The sequence below is a fragment of the Serinus canaria genome, chromosome 1A, assembly GCF_022539315.1.
Source record: "Serinus canaria isolate serCan28SL12 chromosome 1A, serCan2020, whole genome shotgun sequence".
NCBI lineage: Eukaryota > Metazoa > Chordata > Aves > Passeriformes > Fringillidae > Serinus > Serinus canaria.
Genome location: NC_066314.1, coordinates 32,466,393 through 32,489,821, shown reverse-complemented (window position 1 = coordinate 32,489,821; position 23,429 = coordinate 32,466,393). Strand labels below are relative to the sequence as shown.

At 36.5% G+C, this 23,429-nt stretch overlaps 1 protein-coding gene across 1 annotated transcript in view; it reads right to left on the bottom strand.

Annotated features, from left to right (window-relative positions):
• Positions 1–23,429, bottom strand: part of LEMD3 (LEM domain containing 3) — a 41,718-nt gene that overhangs the window by 14,133 nt on the left and 4,156 nt on the right. Inside the window, exons 2-6 of the mRNA XM_018919589.3 lie at positions 12,079–12,116; positions 9,539–9,605; positions 2,358–2,425; positions 417–496; positions 188–336 (exon numbers count right to left, since the gene is read on the bottom strand). Of these exons, the coding sequence (XP_018775134.3) occupies positions 188–336; positions 417–496; positions 2,358–2,425; positions 9,539–9,605; positions 12,079–12,116 (402 nt within the window). The remainder of the gene's footprint in view (positions 1–187; positions 337–416; positions 497–2,357; positions 2,426–9,538; positions 9,606–12,078; positions 12,117–23,429) is intronic.

Genomic DNA, 23,429 nt, shown 5'->3' with positions numbered 1-23,429 from the left:
AATAACAACCAGTGTGGAACTACAGTGGTGCAACAAAAATGCATATCAAACCCCAATTTAATCAAGATACCAAAAGAAACTCTAAGTTTTATGGCTGAATAAAAACTTTCTCTAAACTTGCTTTTACCCATGCACTTAGATAAATATGAGTTACAACAAAAGAAGGTTGACTGTTTTATTAACTTACCCCAAAGCACTATTGATAATCTGTGAGTTACATTAACAAATGCACGGCGAAAACGACACCTGAAAGACATCTTTGGACTAGTGGATTCCAGATACTTCACATCTGTCACGTTAGTGACATCCATCTCATTAGGGTCATTGCTGAGACACCTATTCAAAAATACACAGTGCTTATGAAAAAGAATACATTTTCTTGGTGGAAATTAAATTAAGAAATAAACACCACTTACTTTATGCCAACATCTTCCCCACTATTCAAGATCCATTGTAATGATGTGTTAAGTACACTTTCATATTCTGGATCTAAATTCTGTCAAAATACAATATTAATCAATAATTTCATAAATAACCAGGGACTTATCATGCCAGTATAACTGAGATGCTGTACAGATCAGTAATCAAAACTATATTGTTTCATTCCTGATACTTCAGATTTTCAGTAGGTGTTCACTGCATGAAGTAAATCTATTTGTGCTACAAGCAGTTCTCAGACTCATCAGCATCCGTCAGACTAAGGACTGTTGGAAAAGCCAAGCCACATTTCTCACTTTATTCATGACTCTAACCTAGAGTAAGAAAAACCTATTCAGCCACTAGGCGGCGATCACTGGAAACCTACTCCGAGAGTGAAACTTCAACTGGATCCGAACTCCGCTGGAAACGCCTCCTAGGAAAGCAGTTCCATGCTCCATTCTTTTTTAAGAAGCTTGAGTAAATATAGTTTTTACAGATATCTTGAAAAAAAAATACAGTATTTGTAGATCAAGAACTGACATCACTACACTGACTTTTTAAAAAATTATTTTCTATTCATTCTAATAGGATAACATTCACTGCTATCTGAGCTAAGGCTTTCTCCCTACATCATCTTTCATGTTCTTTTGCAGAAAGAGAAAAGTGAAAATGGAAATTATTGCTGTATTTTAAATTGTAGTCCCCAAGAAGTTTTATTTTCATCTTTCCTCTGAACCTTACATTGGCTGAGAATCCAAGCATAAGTACTTAAGAAAAGACAGTAATGGTTTTATCTTTGAGATTAAAGTATTGAAAATTTTATTACTGAACACACAAATTCTGCAAAACAACTGTATGGTTAAATAAGACTTCCTACAAAGCAACAATTTTTAATATTAAACTTGAGCCTCCTAGCAGAGCTAAAACAGTTATGGTAACAGTGAACAGTTATGTCATTCTTCCAGCATAACAGACAGGCAAGACAATCAGCTCTAAGGCATCACCTTAATTTTTTCCACAATGGACTGATTTTAACAGATACAGACTATTATTGCCAAACCATAAACCAGTGTTAGCAGCTTCTTTGGGATGCTATAAAGCATTGCCCCTTTTTGTCTATTACATACACATTTGCCAAAATATAAAATTTCTGCACATTTGTATTTTAAATACATCAGTTTAACTCCTCCCCATCCAATCAAAAAAATCTTACACTCTCTGCCTCTTAAAAGCTTCAAGTAGTTTTCCACTGAAGAGTACACCAACGTGGGCTAAAATAAACCCTACAGCTGTCAAGACAAGGCAAGAGTCATCTTTTATTTGGGGAGTGAGGCAGGGGAATAACAGAGAGTGGGTTTTTGTAATACTGCACAGTGATCAAATTAACAAAAAGGCCTTTTTTTGACCATTTCTATTTAGAGAATCAATGAATAGCCTCTCCAAACAGCTGCTGCCTGTCAGGGTGCTTGCAGAGATCTACCCAGCAACCTTTCTCCACAAAGAATGGAAAACAGTATCCTTTTCTACTAAGTCTCAAAAACCAATACAGTGATTTCTGGAGAAAAATCTAGATAATTGAGTATGATAAACTTATTATTTTCATGTTGGTCAACTATTTCCATCAATCCAAATCATCTCCTGGTGTTCTAATGAAAGAGGAAAAAAGCCCTGTGTGTCACTGAAGCACTACTAGCTACACTTTCATTGCAATTAAGTCAGTTTCTTTTACCCTCCCTCTCCCCAACTGCTCACTACATCCCCAAATAAAAATCATAGGTAGCATGCACTCAAGTAATCAGTTCTGATAATTTCCAAATAATATTCAATACTGTATTGACTAAAATTTCAATTAGTAGATATGAAAACAGGCCTTACAAATTATAACTTATACAGATCTTCTATACAATCAATCAATGAAAAATAACTCATTTGCTTACTTTTAAATATGCAGCTGCCTCCTGGACGGTAAGGTTTCTTTGAATAGAGCTGCCACATTCGTGTTCCCCTGGTAAAATAAAAACTTTTATTTTGATCTGTTTATCACTGCATTATATAAAGTAAAATCACCTGAACACCAGCTTACGGTTAACAACATTTACGCAAGCAGCCATAGTAGTACAGTAATTCTCAAAGGTTCCACTAAAAATATGGAAAAAACCTCTGCACAAATTTCTCCTTCAAAAGAAGTTTAAAAACCCCGATGATTTTCAGAACTAATAATATGTACAAATCACAGCAATACAATCTCATGTGCTGCTCAGAAAGTGTGTTTGGGTGTTTACACCAAAAGCAGAACAATAGGTAGCATGAAGAACTGTCAGAAGGACATTACCATAAAAGTTACTGTACCCTGTCTCAGCCTCCAGATATTTTCCTTTAACTCCAAAACCTGTATTATCTTTTATAAAGCCCAAATTCCAGTTGAAATACATCAAGGCACTATGATGTTACTGCATGATAGATTGGCCTAAGTTATTCTGGTAACTCATTGCTTTCCTGAACATGCACAACATCCCACTATAGGTTGAAACGGGTATTTTTAACATCTTCTATTGGTTTCGGAATGTGCGCAGAAGTAGCCAGGAAATAAGGTAGTTATATGCACAGTCAGTCCTCAGATGTGCCATCATCTCCCTGGTTTTCTCTGCTAAACTAAAGGTATGTGGTTAATGCAATGAACAAAAAAGAAGTGAAAATAGTGACAGTCATATCAACACAAAGCCATACAGAAAAGGAAAAGGTCAAACATCAGTCTTCCATCTATCACTAGGCCATCATTTCTGAAGAACTGTCAGCAGTGGCAAGTCACTTTTTTCCCCTGATATTTCTTTAAAAAACCCTAAATCTTGGCATCTGTAACTATACCTTTACTGGGCCAAAACAATAAAATAGGAAACAACAACCCAGTCTTTCACTGGCTCAGTGTTATGCTTGCCTTACCTTCTTGAATCTATGCCAAGTTGTACTATTCCCAAAGCTACAGCAGGGCTAAGAAAATTTAAGATACTTGTGCTTCTGTAAAATGTAAAGCTTCACTTCTATTGGAATATACTTTAAAAAAAGCAATTTCAAGTATTAGTTCCCTACACAAACAGGAACGTTCAAGACAATGTGAGCAAAAGTTAGGGAACTGGAGTTAGCAAGTTCTGGAGAAGCACTCTCATGCCTCGCTCATCTGGAGTTCCAAAGAAATACACATTTCTAAGAAGCCAAAGTCCTTCTCAGACTGCTGAAGTTTTGTTCAGTACACTTCAACAGATTTAAGAGAATTTGGCCTTGCAAGCAGATTGGCGTAACAGGGATGCTCTTACTGCTGGGATATAGAGAAATGGGAAGAGTGTTTGTAAGAGTGCTCATATGCTAACTGGCCTAGAAGTGCTGCTGGAACTAAGCCCATGTGCATGCATGTATTTTCAATCAAGTGCTGAGCAGAAAACTTTACAAGTTGTTTCACTTGAAAATTAGCATGCAACATCTAAGACTTTCAAAGTGCCTGAGTCTACTGTAACAGCAAAACTAGGCAGATCACTGCTGAAAATTGACACCACTTTCATAAAACCCACTCTAATTTTAGAACTCAGCACCTGAATTGGAGCTGTGGGCTTCTCTTGTATGTAATTTAGGCAGTCTTTGGTTTTGTACAGCCTAAACTGTACAGCCTGTAAATTTACATGTATAATCATCAGTGATTTCATGTTTCAAGATTAGCAGACTTGGAATAACTATACATCATACTCATACATTCTCTGGTGTAAACATTTTGTTTTAAATCTAGAACTGATGGAATAAATACAAGAAACCCAAACCCCACCTCTCTAATAGCCATATGTACAATTTACACCTGATATTAAGTTGTATGATATGAGCCAAGTCTGACAGGTACATTTAAGCCTTCTCTCGTTTGGTAAGACCTGAAGTCGTTCTGGGGTCTTTTTAATACAGATAAAGCATGTCAGTCATACTTTGAACAAAACAGCTTGTAAGAGAAGGGGGATGAGACCCTTCTGCTAAGAAGCTTTTCTTTGGTTGTTGTTTTAATTATCTAGATTAGCAGAAAAGTCCTGTTATGAAATAAATGGGAGAGAATAAAAAGGGTGAGGCTAATACACAGATGAGAAAGCAAACCAAACACACAAACAGGAGACAGATTATGAAAAATATGAATTCTAAAAAGAAGTTTCAGGGTTCATGTTGGATTTTCCACCTTTTGAGAACACAGCATTACCTTTTACAACAGAACAAAAGCTCCCTTTTGTAGGGGACTACTGAATTACTTTAGTAGTTTTAAATGCTAATCTTATGTGCCTTCTTCCAAGAATTACGTTTACACAGCAGCCAGCCAGCACACTGACTTAACAGCTTCCGGTCTCATCTTCAGAAATCAGCAGACAGTTTCCTCTCAGTCCTGCTGCTGAAACTTTTTTCAAACTGTATTCCTCTGAACAAGTTTAACAGTTAACAAAAAACCTTTGCTGCCTGGGCTCTGACAATGTCTAAGGCACATCAGTTCAAATTTCCCTCAAGCAATACTGGGGCAGGGGGGAGAAGAATAAAAATCACTTTCATCTCGTCTCCCACTCAAAAAAAGTCAGCTAATCAGAGTTATGGAGTTTCAATCTTGTACAAAAAGCTAGTGGAGACAGTTTCTCATTCCAACACATCTTTTGCTGAGATCCATTTAACAGCTTTCTTCTGAGAAACTCATGAATTTGAAAGCTTGCAGAAAGTTAGGCATTTCACAAGCCAGACAATCTTCTGTTTTACTGCAACAGCAGGATATTCCTATTTGCCATTTCAGTCACTGTGTTAGCTAATAGTTCTGCAAATGAAGGCTTACTTTGAATAACTTTGGTGCAATCATTAACCACTTGGCCTGGAAACCCACTTTCCATAGTCTGAGCCAAAAATGTGTCCCACTGTTCCATATGAGGCCCTATATTCAGGAATAAAACTGAAGCACAGGCAAAAAAAACCTTACACAAGTCTGCTGCAAGAGACATCTTAGTTCTTTTTAAAACTGTCCCTCTGTTATGTCTGCTGTGAGCTTACTTCAGAAAGCATGAATCTTGGAGCTTAAACCTTCCTTGGGTACTGATCACCGACTTCAAGAGCGAACAAAGAACCTTTGCTTTTGAAGGGAGGCAGAAAGTAGCACATCCCAGTAAGGATCATAAAACTACACTTTAACTTATGTTAGTGTATTTGGGCAAGCCACTTAGGAAGTCAAATTCTTCTAGAAATACTACCAAAAAGCCACTAGAAGTTTTAATTCTAAAGAAGTATTTATTATGTCTCAACTGCTTCTAATAAAGAAACCAAGTCAGATCTTCTTTTCCATGCAGGCTAGAATATTTGAAATTGACTTTAATTTAGGCATTTAACTTATGAGCTGCAGTATATACAGGCAACAGAAAGATTCAAAATTTTGAAGTATTTGCTTTACACTGTAAATAATTTTCTCACTTGGTAGCAAAACACAGTGGAAATCCAATATTTCAAGGAAGACGTGGATTTAGCACAGGTCTCTAGCTTATAGCCAGATGTGATATGGCCACCAATACAAACTGCAAGCAGTATACAAGACATTTGTTCAGTAGGTCTCATGTTTTCAGGCTACTTGCAGCAGAACACTAAAGTGGGCAACTCAAGAAAAGAAGCAGACCAAGAGCAAGTAAGAATGCCCATCTTCCAAAGGCAAATTTAACAGCTCAATAACGCTGCAGAACACCAGAACTTGCTGAATAGCTGTTTAATCACTGGTTGGAAACAGCACAGTATCAATTACCTGAAAAACAAAAGATTAAGGAGAGTGACAGAACAGAGAGCCTGTGACAGCCATCAGATACATAGCTGACACTTGAAATTAATATTAAATAACATTAGTGCTTTGTCAGGTTTTCACTCCAGCCATGGATTTATCAGGAAGCCTCATTACATATGAAAGCCTAATTCACCTCTGCAACTTCAAGGACCTGTGAAAAGAAGGAAACTGTCTAAATCGGATAGACTGTCACACTGAAGAATGCCAGGCAAAAGAAATGGCTACCTGAAAACTCCTTTATCTACAAGAAAGGGTCATATTCATGGGTAGCTGGTTGCTTCTTGTGAATATAGTGGTTAGATTTATTCATTTTGCAAGTCTGACTGAAAATGGGTATGATCTATTGAAGTCTCTCCAAGAAAGAGCAAGATAGCCAGTAATTAATGTATGCTGAAGTAACTGTAATTTTTAAAAAGCAGAAAGTGTTCGGTACTGAAATATATACTGTTTAGAAGAAGTTGCTGTTTTGAAGAATGGCTAAACCATTCAAGTTAAGAACATGGGAACATGAACTTCAATTCAAGGGAGAGGCAATATCTGCTCATCAGGTTCTGAGTTTCCTGTGAGGCAAAAAATTACTCACTGTAGGTTTGGCAGTCTAGTAATTCTAAGAACAGTGATGCATTAAAGGCAACCTATTTCTATACTGGATAATGAAATAATTTTACAACATAATAGAGCACCACAGTCCAGAATAGATATCTACAGCTGGAACATGGTATATTAACTCAAAATTAATGAACTGTAACTCTAACATTTTCTTCCTTAAAAAACTTCATGTTTTATCTTCTAAAATAAAAGCCCCATTACTTGCTCTCCATTTGAAGTTGACAAGGTAAGAAACTAGATCAGTAAAAATACTAACTCTGTTTTATTAAACAGAGCTAGAAACCAGACTTTGAGGGGACCATCTTTATTGTAGTCAAGATGTTGAATAAAGCTTAACAGAACAGACTACTTCAAGTTTCCAGCCTGCCTTTTTAATATTAATAGTTATAACATGAACAAATGATTCATAGCCAAGTATGAAATGAGAGAAACTTTTCCAAGTATGTGACAGAGAGACCTGAAAAGCACCACTTTGAGTAAATCTGTATTCTTTAACTTCTCTTTTGAAGTGGTGCACTGTGCACAAGATCAACACTCTTAAATCCTGCATCTCCCTTGCAGCTTTCTCTGTTTTATGCCTTTCAAACTGCTTCCAGATAGTCTGCCAGGTCTATATCAATACAGTATTCAAAACTGGATGGCAGACATCTTCCTCTCGTATCTTAAGAAACTTGGCATTGAGGAGAATTTCTGTCCAAGTAAAGATGGATTAGGTCTTTCTTCAGACTGTATGAAAGCTACTCTACTGAGCAACCAGGTAATCTCACATTACAGCTCCAGTCTGGAGTATCACCTAACCAGAAAGGATAGTTCTATTTTTCAAAAGGAAGCATTTGAAGATCCTTCTGGCCAGAAATAGACTGGCAGAGAAAAACGCATCTTTGAGACCTGGTGAAGCAAGCAGCTGTCTTGGAGCATACAAATTCTTCTTCATAAGGCAGACAGGTAAAGATTTGTACACTGAAGTAAGCCCCAGCTCATAAAGAAAACCCCCTTTCTTTCCGGGTTGTAGAAATGATGTGCCAAACCTTTTTACACATGCAACTACATTGTTTACTGTATGGCCCCTGGAGGGCCAGATGACACATCGAACAAACAGCAAGCTGTTAGACTCTTCAAAAGAGAGGGAAGCAGCATAACAGTGATCTAAGCAAGGAAAAGCAACAATCACCTTGAACACTCTGCTATAGTACAGCCTATGTCAGAAGACAAAGATGATCAAGAGACTGGAGCATCAGTCTTACAAGGAAGACTGAAAGAGCTGGACCTGCTCAGCCACGAGAAGAGACAACTGAGAAGGAGCCTCACCAATGCTATCTGAAGGGAGGATGTTAAGAGGATGGAGCTGGGCTCCTCTTGGTGGTACCCAGCAACAGAACAAGAGACAATGGGCAGAGACTGACGCACAGGAAGTTCCACCTGACCGTGAGGAAGAAATCTTTACTGTCTGGGTGACTGAGCACTGGAACAGAATGTCCAGAAAGCATGTGGAATGCTTCCCTTGCTGGAGATGTTCAAGAACCATTTGGATGCAATCCTATTCCATGTGCTCTGGGATGATCCTGCTTGAGCAAGGAGGTTGGCACAAATGACCCACTGTGGTTCCTCCCAGCTTGACCCATTCTGGGGTCCTCTGATGTAAACAAACCAAAATACGTGGGGTTTGTCCAAACACCTATTTTATTCACAGCAGACATTGTAAATGCTGTGCAAACAAAATGTTTCTGCATGAAGATAGATTACTATTGTAATATAAAGTGTATTACAGAGCTGCTAAAACTTCTCACACATTTCCTATAGAGCCTTGACATATTCTATTGTCGGCTTTGTATCTGACACAGAGTTGTTTCCACATTTTTTCATGTTTGCAGAATGTCTGTAGCACCTGATGGTAATGGAAAAGCCTTCTGGGTAAAACTTGCTGATGCCAAACAAACAGTTAGCACAAAGACCAGTAAGAGCTCCCGAACCCATGATGGTTAAATATGCAAGGATGATAAAAATGGCTTAATAGTCATGACACAGACTGAGCTGTGACTCTCACTTACCAGATGCCAAAGTTATAATCACAGCCTTAACTTCACCACTTCCTATGTGTGCAGTTTAAAGCTGCGTTCATTATGACTCTAGATAAAACCACCCTATTTTTTACTTTGAATATTCAGTAATACTATCCCTGAACACCAAATCTGACACATTACTATATGCAGCACTTTTCATTACTATATAAGGCACATGGTTAAGTTGGACATTTTATCGAAGAAGGCAATCTTGTTCAACCACAACTGTTCACTTTATTAGTAACCATTTTATCACCGTTGCAAAATATTTTATTTTCACCACTGTGAATTAACAACCTTTAAGAAACCCACTCAATCCTCTTAAACATAGTAAATTTAATTTAAGACTTTTAACAAAATGAGATTACTAAAGTAATTAAGGCATCAGGTCAAAAACCACACAGGATCACAATTTTCAAGAGCCTATATCATTTGCAAACATTGCAGCAAAAGATGCAACACTGGTGGAAAAAGACAGTATAAGTGAACTAGAAACAGGATATCAGATTTCCCAAAATGGAGCTCTAAATGGCTATCAGGGACCCAGTTATTGCAAATCACTATCTGAGCAAGGACTTTTTTGTAGCTGTTGCCATAATGTTACATCACAATAGTTTTTAAGTGTTACCTGCTACTTGTGCCAATTTATCATGAAGTGCATACAAGCTCTTCATCATGAGACTTATTTCATCTTCCTAGAATGAGAAAAACATATTTATGTTAAAACAAGCAGTAGTACAGATGTACTTTTTTCCCTTTATCCCTAAAATCTCCATACATCATGAGGAAAAGCCCCATGATTTAAACATACAAGTAGGAAACTGTAATGTCTCACACACCAACAATGATGCAGGCAATAGATTTGAATCCAAGTACACACCACATTGAATTTTCAGATCTTGACTGAAGCTGAACTAGACTGCAGCTTGGACTCTGATGGATCTGCCAGTTAAAACCAAGAGGCTCTCAGTAGTATTTTGATACTACCGAGAGAGTAGTGAAATGACTCTAAAGAAATCTTTTTGTTTGGGGTGGTTTTTTTGATAGCTACTGTGTAAAAATAAAAGTTTTATTCTTTATAAATGTCCTGTGACATTTTATACAAGCCACACTAAAGTACCATCTGGTCACATTCCAGCATAAAATTCAGAGCAAAGGAAGATTTTTGTAGTCTACCTTCAAACTATAGTAATTTAATTTAAAACAAACAACCAAATAAACTACCCTCACCAAACAAAAAGCCAAAACAAAGCACAGCAGAAAGCTGTGAACTATCTTGTTGATACTTCCTGCATACACCATAATACAAAAGGCCTAATTCCCAAAACAAACATGAATATGAAATGTCACATAACTGCTACTTACAGGGGAGTTAAACTTATCAAGATATCAAGCAATTTTATTTAAATATAACCGGGACCATTTTATTTAAGAAGGAATTATTCAAAACATAAAGACAAAGAATATGCAATTACATACACAAACAACTACATACTCTAAAGGCTATTCTGAAATGTTGAAGGTTTATCAAATGGCTAAGACTAGAGCCTTCATTCAAAAAAATACTCAAAAAAGTAATTTTTCAGTTTGTGCATATGCTGATTATACTAATTTTGAAAAAAATTAATTTAATGTTGATTATACTAATTTTGAAAAAATAAAAGTAACTATAGTAGGCTAAAAGTAACTATAGTAGGCTATTCCCTGATGCACCAGCATTATTGACATAATTTTAAAATGTGAATAGCCAATTTTTTTTTCCTGTAAGAAAATTGCTACAAGAAAAGCAAAATGTTTCTTTCATTGATCAAACAATGGACAAATTATTTCCCAACAGCACCATCAACAATTATCAGCATCACCTCTCCCTGTTCTGGTACTACAAAATCATCACTGAGATTAAGCTGATGTAGTTGATACTCCTCAGGAAACTAACCAATCTTATTAACTCATTTCCTGGCCGGAAAACACTGTGAATGGCAGAGGAGGAAAATCAGTCCTCCACCACACACACAAACCACCAGCAGTACTTCAAGTTCCATTTATTTGCTAGTAGATACACCCATGACTTCACTAATAGCTAGAGTGAGATGAACATGAGAAATATTACTGTGACCATTTTTTTTTCCTAATCAACCACTGGACCGCATAAAACAAGCAACTGAACAGTATAACCTTTGTAGCTAACAAACAATCAAGCATGCAATAGGATTACTATGGAACAGTGCAGCAGAAACAGGAGTAACATATAGAACAGGTTCTCAGGCCAAGTCCAGTGAACAAAATGCATTCTATCCACACTAGTAAAGTCATTTTGAAAGAATCCCCAGAATCTGCCTCAAGAAATTTAATTTGTTCAAGAGATTCAGAAACATTTTCTATCCAAGAAGCCAGCCAAGGCCACCTGCTTAATAAGCAATTACTCACTTTTGGAGAGTTCAATCCTAGATACAAAAATCCACCCATCCAGTAAACCAAAACACCAAATCCCAGACTGTAAACCAAAAAAAGGCCCTCCCCCCAAAGCCTCCACAATTATCTTGCAATACTTGCTTATATATGCCTAGCAAAAGCAGATCGTTATGTTCACAATTCAAGTCAGAAGAGAAAACCACCTGAACGCATGCTGCACCTCTAAGAATAATATAGATAGCTTCAACGGTGACATCTCAAAAATTTTAACCGGATACTTCAGACAAAAAAAGTACATACAGGAACAAGTAACAGAATGGAATCAAAGTGAAAGAGACAAATTTTAAAATCCATTTTGAAGGACTTTAACCCTTGCTCTTCTATAACACTAAATTAGATCCTCAGGTTTCACATCAATCATCTCTTACCAGCTGTGCTTTCAAGGTTGGAAAGCCAAATGGTACCAGTAAGTGAAAAACTTCTAAATTTAGTCTCAAAATTTGCAACACTCTTTTCTTTTTACAACACAAATTATGTACTATTTTCACTGTGTATGAAGCAACCAGCATGCCACAGCCAAATCTTGTAATCTTATTTATATTGCCAAAGATGGAAAAAAAATAAAAACATCAGTTACAAGAAGTGCATTTACTTCCTGCAAATTATACTAAAACTGCATCCTTCTGAATAGATCTGTATTGTTTGTATACAATCAGGTGACAGATTAAAATCTCAATGTTAAGTGGTTTCACTTACTTGTATTTTTTTGAGTTCTTCACTAAAGGGATCCTTGACTGTCAAAAATAAAAAAGAAGAAAAATTAATTCACTCTAGGGTCTGAAAACACTAAAAAGGTATACCAACATTGTAGCATTATGACAACACTGCAATAGTTAAGATAAAAACAAGGCCCATAATAAGACAAATAACAGAGACATCTATTAACCTTTGCCCTAACCCTGCATTTGATGACGCAGTATAGTAGCACTTAGGTTAAACTAGATTTTTGTAAGTCAGCCAATTTCGCAGCTATTTCCTTACTAACAGAACTGTGCTTGCCATTTGCTGAACTCTTGCTTTAATAACTCAATTGCTTTGAAATAATTTGAAGGTTTTACATTTTAGTGGACAATTTAAAAAAGGAAAACCCCTCTTTTACTCATGACTAATACATACAACAAAGCTCTACAACTCAGCATTTTCTTTTAACAAGAATGAGATGACACACTGCAAGCTCATGCACTCCCATGCATATGGGTATCCACAAAATATTAAGAGTTGCCCATCCAAGAATAGATTGATTGACAATATCTTGACTCCTGATCCACAACCATGCTCAAACTGACCACTTAGAGTTATATTTATAGTTTAGTTATAAACAGGAAATATAAGAGAAATATAAAGGTTGACATATTAGATCGAATTCATAGCTAGATTTCTCATTTAGGAGAAATGGAGGATACAAAAGAAACTACACATCAACTTATAAAACAGGGTTCCCAAACTAAGTCAAGTGTTGGTGAATATGGGTAAGAAACAAAAAAATAATTTTCTAAGAAAAAACCTAATTATTTGTAGAAGAATGTGATTTTTATTAACTGCATGAACTGCAGTAGCACTCTTGTCAGCAGATGAATGTTGATCTGTTTCACCTTAGTTTTGAAAGGAAGTTTGAAGTAGAAGCCATTACCCTTTCTCTGCTCCTACACATGGCAATGGTAAGATTCACATTCCTACACTTACAGCCAACAAATGACGTATAAAACAGCAGGACAATGAAAACACTTTCTGAATGAAGAAGGCTTGACTCTCTGCAACTTTGCAAACAAGTTTGTCCATGTGCCTCAGCTCAGAAAAAAATTAAGGATGTTACCAACCCAATATGCCCTCTGGCTTCCTCTGATACAGTAAAAAGAAAAGAAAGCTAAACCAAAGCTAAACCACCCAAACACAGGGACTGGTTTTCACAGACATCCAAATACTGTATTTAGATATAAGATTAATTAAAGCTGATAGAAGCAGATGTTGAAGACTCTTGCATACCAAGCCCTACAGAACTTCATTATTTCATTCTATAGGTCCAAATTCACAGCAATTTCTTACTGGTTTATCAAGCTACCAACTTTAAAAAGTTTTATGTATTTCATTCATTAACTCAAACAAACACGCCCAACACACTAAACATTTAATCTAAACAGTCTAAAATAGAATTAAACGCCTAGTTTGATTGTTAGTTATCCAGACAAGGATAATTACAGACTCCAGGGTCGATGCTATTCAGCATACATGAAATCTTGATTGAGTAGTGGTTTTAGATTGGAAGGTGGGTACAAACACAAGACACAAGTGTGTAGATTTCAGTATACATGACTAACATATTTTAGCACTGATGAAAGTGGCATAACAGGCACATATGCAACATTTCCATGCCTGCAAAGATGCAAACTGAAAAGTGTCACCTGAAATTCTAGACATGCTAGGGCAGTCCAGCAATTAAGTGGAGGCTATGGTGGTGGTTAGACTTTCCCAGCATCATAATCCCAGTAAAATCAATCTCACATTTGGGCAACTTCATATTTACATAAATTACACCTTGAATTTGTTAAGCAAGCCAGATGAGATGTCAATGTTTGCCTCCCCTTCACAAACACATAGTGGTTACAATGACCAAGAATATCAACCATCTCTTCAAAAATACTTGTCACAAAAATTTAGCACTCTTTAAAACTCCTTATTTTAACTCATACTATAGGATTTCCATGAAATCCCTCTCAAGTTAGTGATTGTTATTGTTAACCATAAACTGAAGTACATTTTATATACAACGGTATTTAGTTTAGTATGACTGGTGCCTTAAGAGGCAAGTATGCAAAATGCAACTGCAGCAATTTATCAGGTGCATATGCAATTACAACTGTTAATCAATCTGCATTTATTTACCACATAACCTCAATTCACTTGAGTTAATAAGGCCACTCCTTAACTTCAGTAATTCCTCTTCTGAATACACCCTTCTTTCTTTTGTCCAGAACTTAATCTCTTACCAAATCCTCCCACATGCTTCAGTCACAGATGCAAAGTTCTCACATACTCCAACATGCCTAAGGTATTTCAATTTATTACATCAGCATTCTTGGTTTGAAAGCTTTCTTGACAGTTCTTAGAATATGCAACTATATTTGTAAGAGTGACAAATTCTTATTCTACAAAACTAAACATTAATTAAGAATTAATTATTAACATAAGATTTTTTATCTGAACATATACTTCCCAAGGCTCCTCCTCAAAACGGGTTTGAAACCTCTACCATGCAACAATTGGCCAGCCTTGAAAATAGTCTATCAAGCTCACATTCTAATGGAGTTCAAAGAACAACTTACCATCTACTTATGCTACAAAGTTAAACCATGTATCATTGTACCAGAGGTGAGAGAGTAATAAATACTATTCAGCCCTTCCCTAACATTCATGCCTTCATTTCATTCATACCCATTTGCGAGTCCTCTTCCTCCTCGCTATAAAAGCCACCTCTGAACTCTTCTGCAGCTCTGTGTTCCTCCTAACATTTTAAGGTGACATTTTTAACAAAACCACTGTAATGCCATAATCTATTCCTGAATGTACAGATAATTTGATTTTATAGATGAAATAGCAAAATTCCAATGCAACTTTAAGGAGCTGTAAAGCTGCAGCGAAGAATTATCCCAATTAACCTGTAAGCAGCTCGTTTCTCAGTGTGATGACACAAAGCATCAAATACCATTCACCCACAAGATTCAGAGGCTGTGGACTATGACATATACCTCCAAGTTAGCAGCTTCTGCAGAAACAAGAAAGTTCACCCCTGCAAAGTACTTTTCTCCTCTTCATTCACCAAGCCACAAGCAGACTAACCCCAAAACAGAAGCAGTAACATTTCCAGTATCTGTTTTACACAGGTGTGTTCTGTAAGAGGATAACCTAATGCTTTCCATCAGATTTTTTTCTCCTCTTAAAACAAATACATCAGCTGGATAATGTACTGTTACCAGAGTAAGAAACAATTGTAGAAGCACTGCTATCAGAAAACATGATCTTGAAACAAGTTTTCAATAATTTTACAACTCAAGAATTTTCAACGTCAGCTAACAGATCTGTAACTCTTTTTTAAGTCTAGGATCAAGGTCTGACTTCATCCAGTGACATACTGTGTATGTATCAAGAATAATTCTAAAACATTGTCTCTCAGAATTCCTAAGCCTTAAAATGCCAGAAAAATACCAAACAAATAAGTTATTGCATTAAATGTATTCCAGAGCTCCATATTTCAAACTTCTTAAATAAAATAATCCTGCCTTTATTTTCCTGTCTGCAATTATTCAACGCTCAAAACAGACAAGCAGTTTTGCATTACCTTCCAGCTCCATATTTCTCTAATTCAGGTAGAAACCACTTTGAACCAGTAGGCTAAATCTCTCTGCTTTGATATTAAGACATCAAATCATACAGCAGTTCCTTCTATACAGATCACCTTTGTGCACTCTGGAAATGGTTTTTGTATTTCTATATGAGTAGCCCATTACAGTTTGAATACCCCTTGGCCATGTCAATTTTGAAGAGCAGCATAATGTGCCACAAGGATTAGCAAACTTTACAAATGACTGAACCTTTCCTTATCTAGTCATTTTCCTTATCTAGTCATTTTTTCAACTGGCTCCATTTAAAGCTTTTTAGTGATGATTTTTCCAGCCAATATAATTTTAATTAATTCTCTTTGTAAGTGATGTAATGATTGACAACAGAACCAACAATTTCATGTTGTTCCCTTCTACCAACAAAGGCCCCTCCAAAAGAATTTAAAATCATATTTGTGATAGATACTTCAGACACATATTCTATCAGCTCTGAAAATAAGAGTCATCATTATTTTAGGTAAAACAATATGACCTACCAGAATTTCTCTCTGGAGTTTTCACTACTTAAACAAAAAAATAAAAACCCCAACAAATTACAAAAAATAAGCATCTCCTTTGTTTAGCTGTATCACCCTTTCTAGAAAGGTTCAAATCTACTCCTGGTAGATTTAAATGCTGGTTAGAGTAGACCTGAATGTTGAAAGATGCTCCTGTGAGTCATGCCAATCTAATTCATATTTAAGAAGAGACACAAGTGTTTTGGGAAAGCTTCTCATCAGATTATTCTATTTCACTAGAATAATAATATTAGTTTCATTCTAGTACTCATATTAGTGACCAAAAAACCTAAAAATTATTAAAGCTGTCATTTCTTAAGACTATTTAAGGAAATATTTTTTAGTAACAGTATTTGCACACATGCTCTTTTGCATCATATTACAAAACACAGAAGAAACATTTGTCTCTGTTCTATTAGGGAAAATGGCCCAAAAGTGCACTTGCCAGGCATTGTAAAAATTAGATTAAAATCACATACACACAGTATTAACTACAGACTTGTGTGCATACATAGGAAATAAAAAAAACCACCATACTAAGACTGCTCTTACAAGTAGTTGCAAAACATTACCAGGAGAAACGTTAGACTTCAGACACATACCAGCATTTTACTATGGGTAGAGAATCAGAATAGGCTTCTGAAATAGCTCTTCTGTGTTCTTCAGTACCTCTCCCAAATAATTTTAGCTCCCTACAGTTTATAATGTTAAAAAAATACCCACCACTTCAGCAAATGAACACAAATTTAGAAAAAAAGGGGAAACTCCATCTTGAAAGCATAGCAACACAACATGTTTTATGTTAAACTAGGAAGCATTCTGCTTTCCTCAGACTCCAAACTTCAAAGTGGAAAGCAAACTAATAAAGCAAGTGTTATTGAAACACAGAAGGTTTAAGAGTCAATGGGAAGCTGCAATTAAATACTGAATCTACTGTCACTCTGCCAAGGGGCCCAGTCTTGATACAGATATCCTGTGATTTCGTACAAGTAGTAAGGATTTCTGTCTTGAACAGTTTACAAAATAAAAACACAGTTATAACCTCTTCTTCCAGACAGGCTTCAGTTACAAAGTACTAGTAATAGTATGAACAATTTACAACATCCAAAGGTAACATTTGATCATGAGCACAAAATCAAGATACAGATCACAGGAATTTTTCATTTTTAAAACTGGGGTTCTGTTGCACCTCTGTCCTTTTAATCATTCAGCACACATTGGTATATCAGTGCTTGCTGCACTAAGAGCAACAGAGCTGCTGAACAATACATTTACAAAGCCTAAACACAACAGCAGAACACTGAAAACTGGTGCTTTGTGCAGGACATACAGAGGTAGTTGCTGGCAGGTCTCTTGGCATGACAAAGATGAGCATTCACTCAGGAAGCAGCAGTCAAGTATCCATACTAGTTAAGAGAAGAAGGAAAACTGCTCACCACATACTGTCGAAGTTTGAAGGGCTCAAAATCAGGATGAGCTCAGCAGTAATACACAACACTTGACTGGACATGCATGACACCAGGCAATATTTAGTTACTTCCATTTTTACTCCACCAGACTAAGACTGAAGAGCTGACTAACCTTACAGGCTGTCTACCATAGCAACTGCTTTTGTTTGATGATTTGTTTGATTAATCTACCTGGTTCAAATAAAAATTATCCAAAGGGAACAACTGGACTAACATATCATTATCCTTTACTCAGATGAAGGGTCTGCTTGAACTAAGACTGAACTTGAACTAATGTTATCATCATTGTTCATTAATTAAATAGGTTATGCCTATTAGTTAAAAGGTTACATCATCAGCTTGTGGATTAAGGTGATGAACCTTCTAGCAGTACTGTGCGCGCTTCTGACCCTGGTGGATCTAGAGAGGAGGAAAAAACAAGAAAAACCAAAACCTTTCTTGGCAAGAAACTCACCTGCCATACAGAAACAGGAAAAAAAGAAGACAGAAAGGAAATACAAGTGAGTCTTACCAAGATCTCAAACACTAGGGGCAATAAAACTGTACCACACCTTTGGCATACGAGAACACTGTAGTATGTAGGTCACTACGTAGTAGCATAAAACTCAGTGCTTGAACTATGAAAAATAAGTTTACAGAACATGATTCTAACTCTCTTTCCTCAAATGTATCTTGTGCCTAAGGGAGCTGGCCATATAGCTAGTCTGATCCCAAGGCTTGTGTAAGCAGCTTGGTACATTCCCATTTTCTGAATGACAAAGGATATCACAAGCTAACTCATTTCCTTACAGAAGGAATAGGCAGACCCTATCTGACCTTAGGTCCTCAATTACCAGGACAGCTCCTTCCCAGGGCTACTACTTTCATGTCATTTCCCTCCAGTCTGCTCTCCCTCAAAAGGAATCACTTTAACGCAACACATCCTACACAGCAGAATAAAACAAGTGGATTTAACTTCTCATGGTTTTTCTTCTCTCCCACTTCATGGGCATTTGTACTCAATCTGCACATTTTTGTTATTAGTTCAATTAGCAGGACCTTTAGCTGAAGGTCAAAAGAAAAGAAAATGTTTAAAAGTTATAAATAAAAAGCCACTACACTGCACAATTCCAAAGTATGCCGACACATCCATGCTCAATGTACACAAGTGAAATGACATAGTCTACAGTGTTTCTGCAGGGAGTACCACCTCCCTGGTGGAAGTAAAACTTAACAGGCATTGATCATAACACACTCAGGATCACCAAATCAAACTGTGCATTTGTACGTGCCCATTCTGAATGAGGGAGCTCTCAGGAGTACTCAAAGGACTGGTATTTCTACTCCTAGTTCAAAGGTCCCTGTACAAACAGCACAGCAGTATAGCTCTCTTAGATGTTCTCAATGCTCCCTTTTTAGTTTTTTTCTGAGTTTATATCAAAATGAACATACATTATTATCATATGCAAAACACAAACATGAACATATCCTTTAACACAGCTCAGATTCCCTATTTCCCATAGTCCCTTACACTTTTATGCACACCTGCTTTTACATAAGCAGATGTAAAAGCATAAGTACTTCTCACGCTTATAGATAAGAAAACTTGATCTTTTCTTCTGCAAAAAGAATTCACCTCTGCAAAATGCCAGCCATAACAGCACATCTCCTCCAGCAAGCTATGCCCAAAAGGCACCACATTTGCCTGTTTCACGGTTAACATACACCTACTCTCACACTGCACAGCAGAATGTAAACACAAGCAGAACAGAAAACTAGCACTAAATAACATTGTGGGAGGTACAGCACAGTAGGACTCCACAATGAACATCATAAACTCTAGGAAGCCTTCTAACAAAGAAGGAACCTACATGAGCTCAACTTTAAGATATGCAGAGGTTCTTCAATCTATCCCTGCACAGATAAGTGTGCTTCTTTCCATCAGTACCACTGCCCCTTTCAACAAGTTTTTCTGTATCAGAATGACTCAGTGGGCAGAAGCTACCAAGGTTACTTTTGATGAAGACCTGAGCTATACCATGTCCTTATTTATTATAATCAAAGCAAAGGCACTGCTATCTTCTTCTACAGATCTGTATCTACCAGGAAAAACAGAAGGAGCCAAGGACAGACAAGACAAAGTACTAATGAAAATATTCTTCCTTAAAAAAAAAAACCTTTTCTTTTTAATATATCTTGATTTCACAGTCACTGACCAGTAAACTTACTCCCCTCAACCTAACACAAACCACAACAGACAACTAATTTTAGCAGAGAATACATTCACAAGAGCTATATGGGCAAAAGGAATATATTGCCTCATGAAGCAACACTCCGTGATTCTCCACAACACTGGAGTAGCACCTTCATCAACCAAAAACCATTGTACTTGCTTAATTTACTTGCCTAATCTTTTTAGAAGCAGCCTTCTCAAGCAGCAGTTCTGGCCTGTTCAAATGTTCATACTGTTACTGAAGTACAAGTCTAGAAGCATGACAGGGATCAGTTCAGTACAACTCTAAAACTCCTGCCAGCTTAGCTGGGTAAGCAGTCAAGCTAAAGCTTGAAATCTACTACTCTCAGATGAAACACAGATCTCAAAAGGATTTAAATGTAAATGAATTTTAGAAACACAATTGCATCCCAGAGATAGGAGGACTGCAGGCCTGATTCCCCTCCTGTACTGGGATAATTATAGACTACAAAACAGTGCAAAGTAGGGCTCATACAACACAAAATTTAAGTCCTTGGGTATCATGGGCTCTTCTTTAAAATATTCCCACTGCATCCATTATCACTCTATGCATCTGTTCTAAGCAAAAAGATCTACATTGCACTTGAACAGTATTAGAGCTGACTGAGATTCTTAACAAATGAAAAAAGTCTGCTTTTTGCTTTCCCACACCTTTCTAGTCTCTAGTGCTTTTTAAAATGTAAAAGTTGCAACCAGATCTGCTTTCAGATTCTGGATCACCTTTCTCACATCAGAAATGAATTTTTTTTTGTGAAAACTATGCACTGTAGAATGCAGTGCAAACCTTTGATTACTTTTGATATCTAATGAAAACAGACTGACTCCTGTCAGAGCTCTTCTGCATCCCTGCTCCACAGGCAAGTGATTCCAGTTCAGACTTTCCATTACTTACTTCAGAAAAACTCATGGCTTCCAACAGTAACGTTGAAAAAATGTCATAATAAGAATCTACAGTAATGGCATAAGGAATGCTTTGTGCACATCTGCTAACAGCAGCACACTTAAGCATATGAATGCAAAGTAGTCATAAATATTCTGACCAAAGTATCAACTACAACTATCTCCCTAAAAATAGGAATTCTGAATTTCCACCATTTTTGTTTCAAACACTGCTGAGCAATTTTTTTATTTATACTTTATACTCCATATCCATATACTCCATATCTATATACTTTATACTCTATATCTATACCTCTATCTATAAAGGTAAATAGATGTTTATAATCCTTTAGGAACGACTTGAAGCTGTCACCTGAGCTATTTTGTACTACATAGCAATTACTTAGACTTTCCTAGATGAAAGACACTACAATAATTATTCAGCTTTCCTGGATAAAAGGCCAAACTATTCCTCATTTTAAAGAATAATAATAGCATAAGGAAGATGAGAGTTTAGAATTGTCAAGAATCCTAAGGAAATCTAACTACTCTGCCTGGCTTTACCTTATGAAGACAGCCTAGGGATTTTTCTTGTTTGATCTACTAATCTTGATCCAAAACTCATCAAACCATAGAACTGAGATTGCTACAACAGAGATTAGTCTTTAAGAAAAATGGCAGGATTTTTTTTTATATCATCTATTTGAGAAATACTTGCTAACTAGGATTTAAAGCAATATACAGAAAGTCAAACAGCAATATGCTAATATTCCAACAGAAGTTGTTACATTGTCAAATACAAGTCAGGGTATCCCTCGCAAAGCACAAGCAACATTAATAGGCACACAACACAGAAATGCTCCAAATATTTTTATTTTTCTCCCTCCCTTTACTATGTTCTCTTCCATAAATACTTCCTATCCACAGTAAATTTTCTTCTAATAAAGCCAACACTGTGCAGAATACATTGACTCTTCTGAGAAGGTGTGATCTCAAAAGGCAAGTAAATTTGTAACAGTTACCTGTGAAATACCACAACACTTCAACAGTAATTTGCAGGCCTGTGAGCTTAACAGTCATCATCTTGTCTTTTATACAGCAAGCTAACTTCTTAGCAACTAAATTCCCCGCATAAAATTCCATAGAGGTTTTAACACCTGAGAGATTTAGATGTCAAGAACAAAGAAACATCAATGGAATTGAATGAAACTCTTAAAATTGTGATGTGCCTAAGCTTACACTTGCAATATGCACAACTGCTAAGTCTCCCTGAATTATCATTTCAAAAACACAAGTTGTAGTAAATATAGTAAGGATTATCCTCCTAGCAGTTGTTTTGTAGCAAGTATCATAGAAAGACCAAAATTACTAGCAAGAGATGCCACTTTAAAAAGCTTCTTATAAGAAAATAAGACTTTAAACAAGACCTACCTGAAACTTTCAAGATTCATTTTTTTGTTGTGATGGTTTTGTTCTCTTTTGTTTTTTTCTTTTGTCACATCAACTGCTTCCCAGACAAAGTACTGGAGCAGAAATGGTAGAAGTAACCTACATACAACCTATTTCAGATTACAGACTACAACAGCATCTGTACTAGCGCCCACATCTTCCAGAAAGAAAGTGAAAGCAACATCAATCCATCTGATACAGTTATCAACTTTTCATTAAAAATAACTTTAGAATTAACTTCCAGGAACAGCCACTTGAGATGCTTAGAGTAACATCACAAAACCACAGGAGTTGAAAGAGATACACACACACTTCTTAAGGGTTTGAAGAACCTAGGAAGTAGAAAAAAAAATGTACTATCTTCCTGACAAAATACTATGCTGGCTTGGTAAGAGGCTGATATAATCCCATGGTATTTTGAAGGCAGGTGCAAACAAAACATGGTTTACAGCCAGAGCAAAATTAATGAGGTTACCACCACCAAGCCCAAACTGATCTTTTTCAAATGTAGCACTGTCAGAGATAGCAAGCATAACAGGCACTAGCATTAGTTGGGTCTTTTATGTGAGCTTGAAGAGCAGTTCATTTTAGCAGGTTTAAGAAAAACCCCATCTGTTTTTTAGACAGCAAAATGCATAAAAACCTTACTTCAAGTGATGTTTATAGCTTAGATGCAGAAGAATTAGCCCAGTTCTGATTTGTCTTTGAACATTTTATGCTACATGTGAAAAAACTAAAGCACTTCATAGCTATTTCAGAGCACTGCATAAGAAATCATTTGAACACTATGCACAGTGTGACAAGTCTCTTGTGAAATACTCTGCTCACCCCTTCCCATTTATACTACTCTACCTGGCCTAAATTCAACTCCAACACCTGGTTTTAAGCCTCCCTCTCATTAGACACACCTCCTCTTAGATTGACAAATATTTAAGGGCTGATATTGAGTGTACTCAGTGTGATAAGTATTTTTCAACGCCACAAACATACTATCACCTTACTTTGATTGCATTTAATTTTAGGCAATTAACTATTAAGAAAACCAACATTAAGCTCACTGTGCATCATTCCCTGCAAATCCAAAATAAAAAGCCACCAAATATAGAAATAACTGTCTATACTGCTT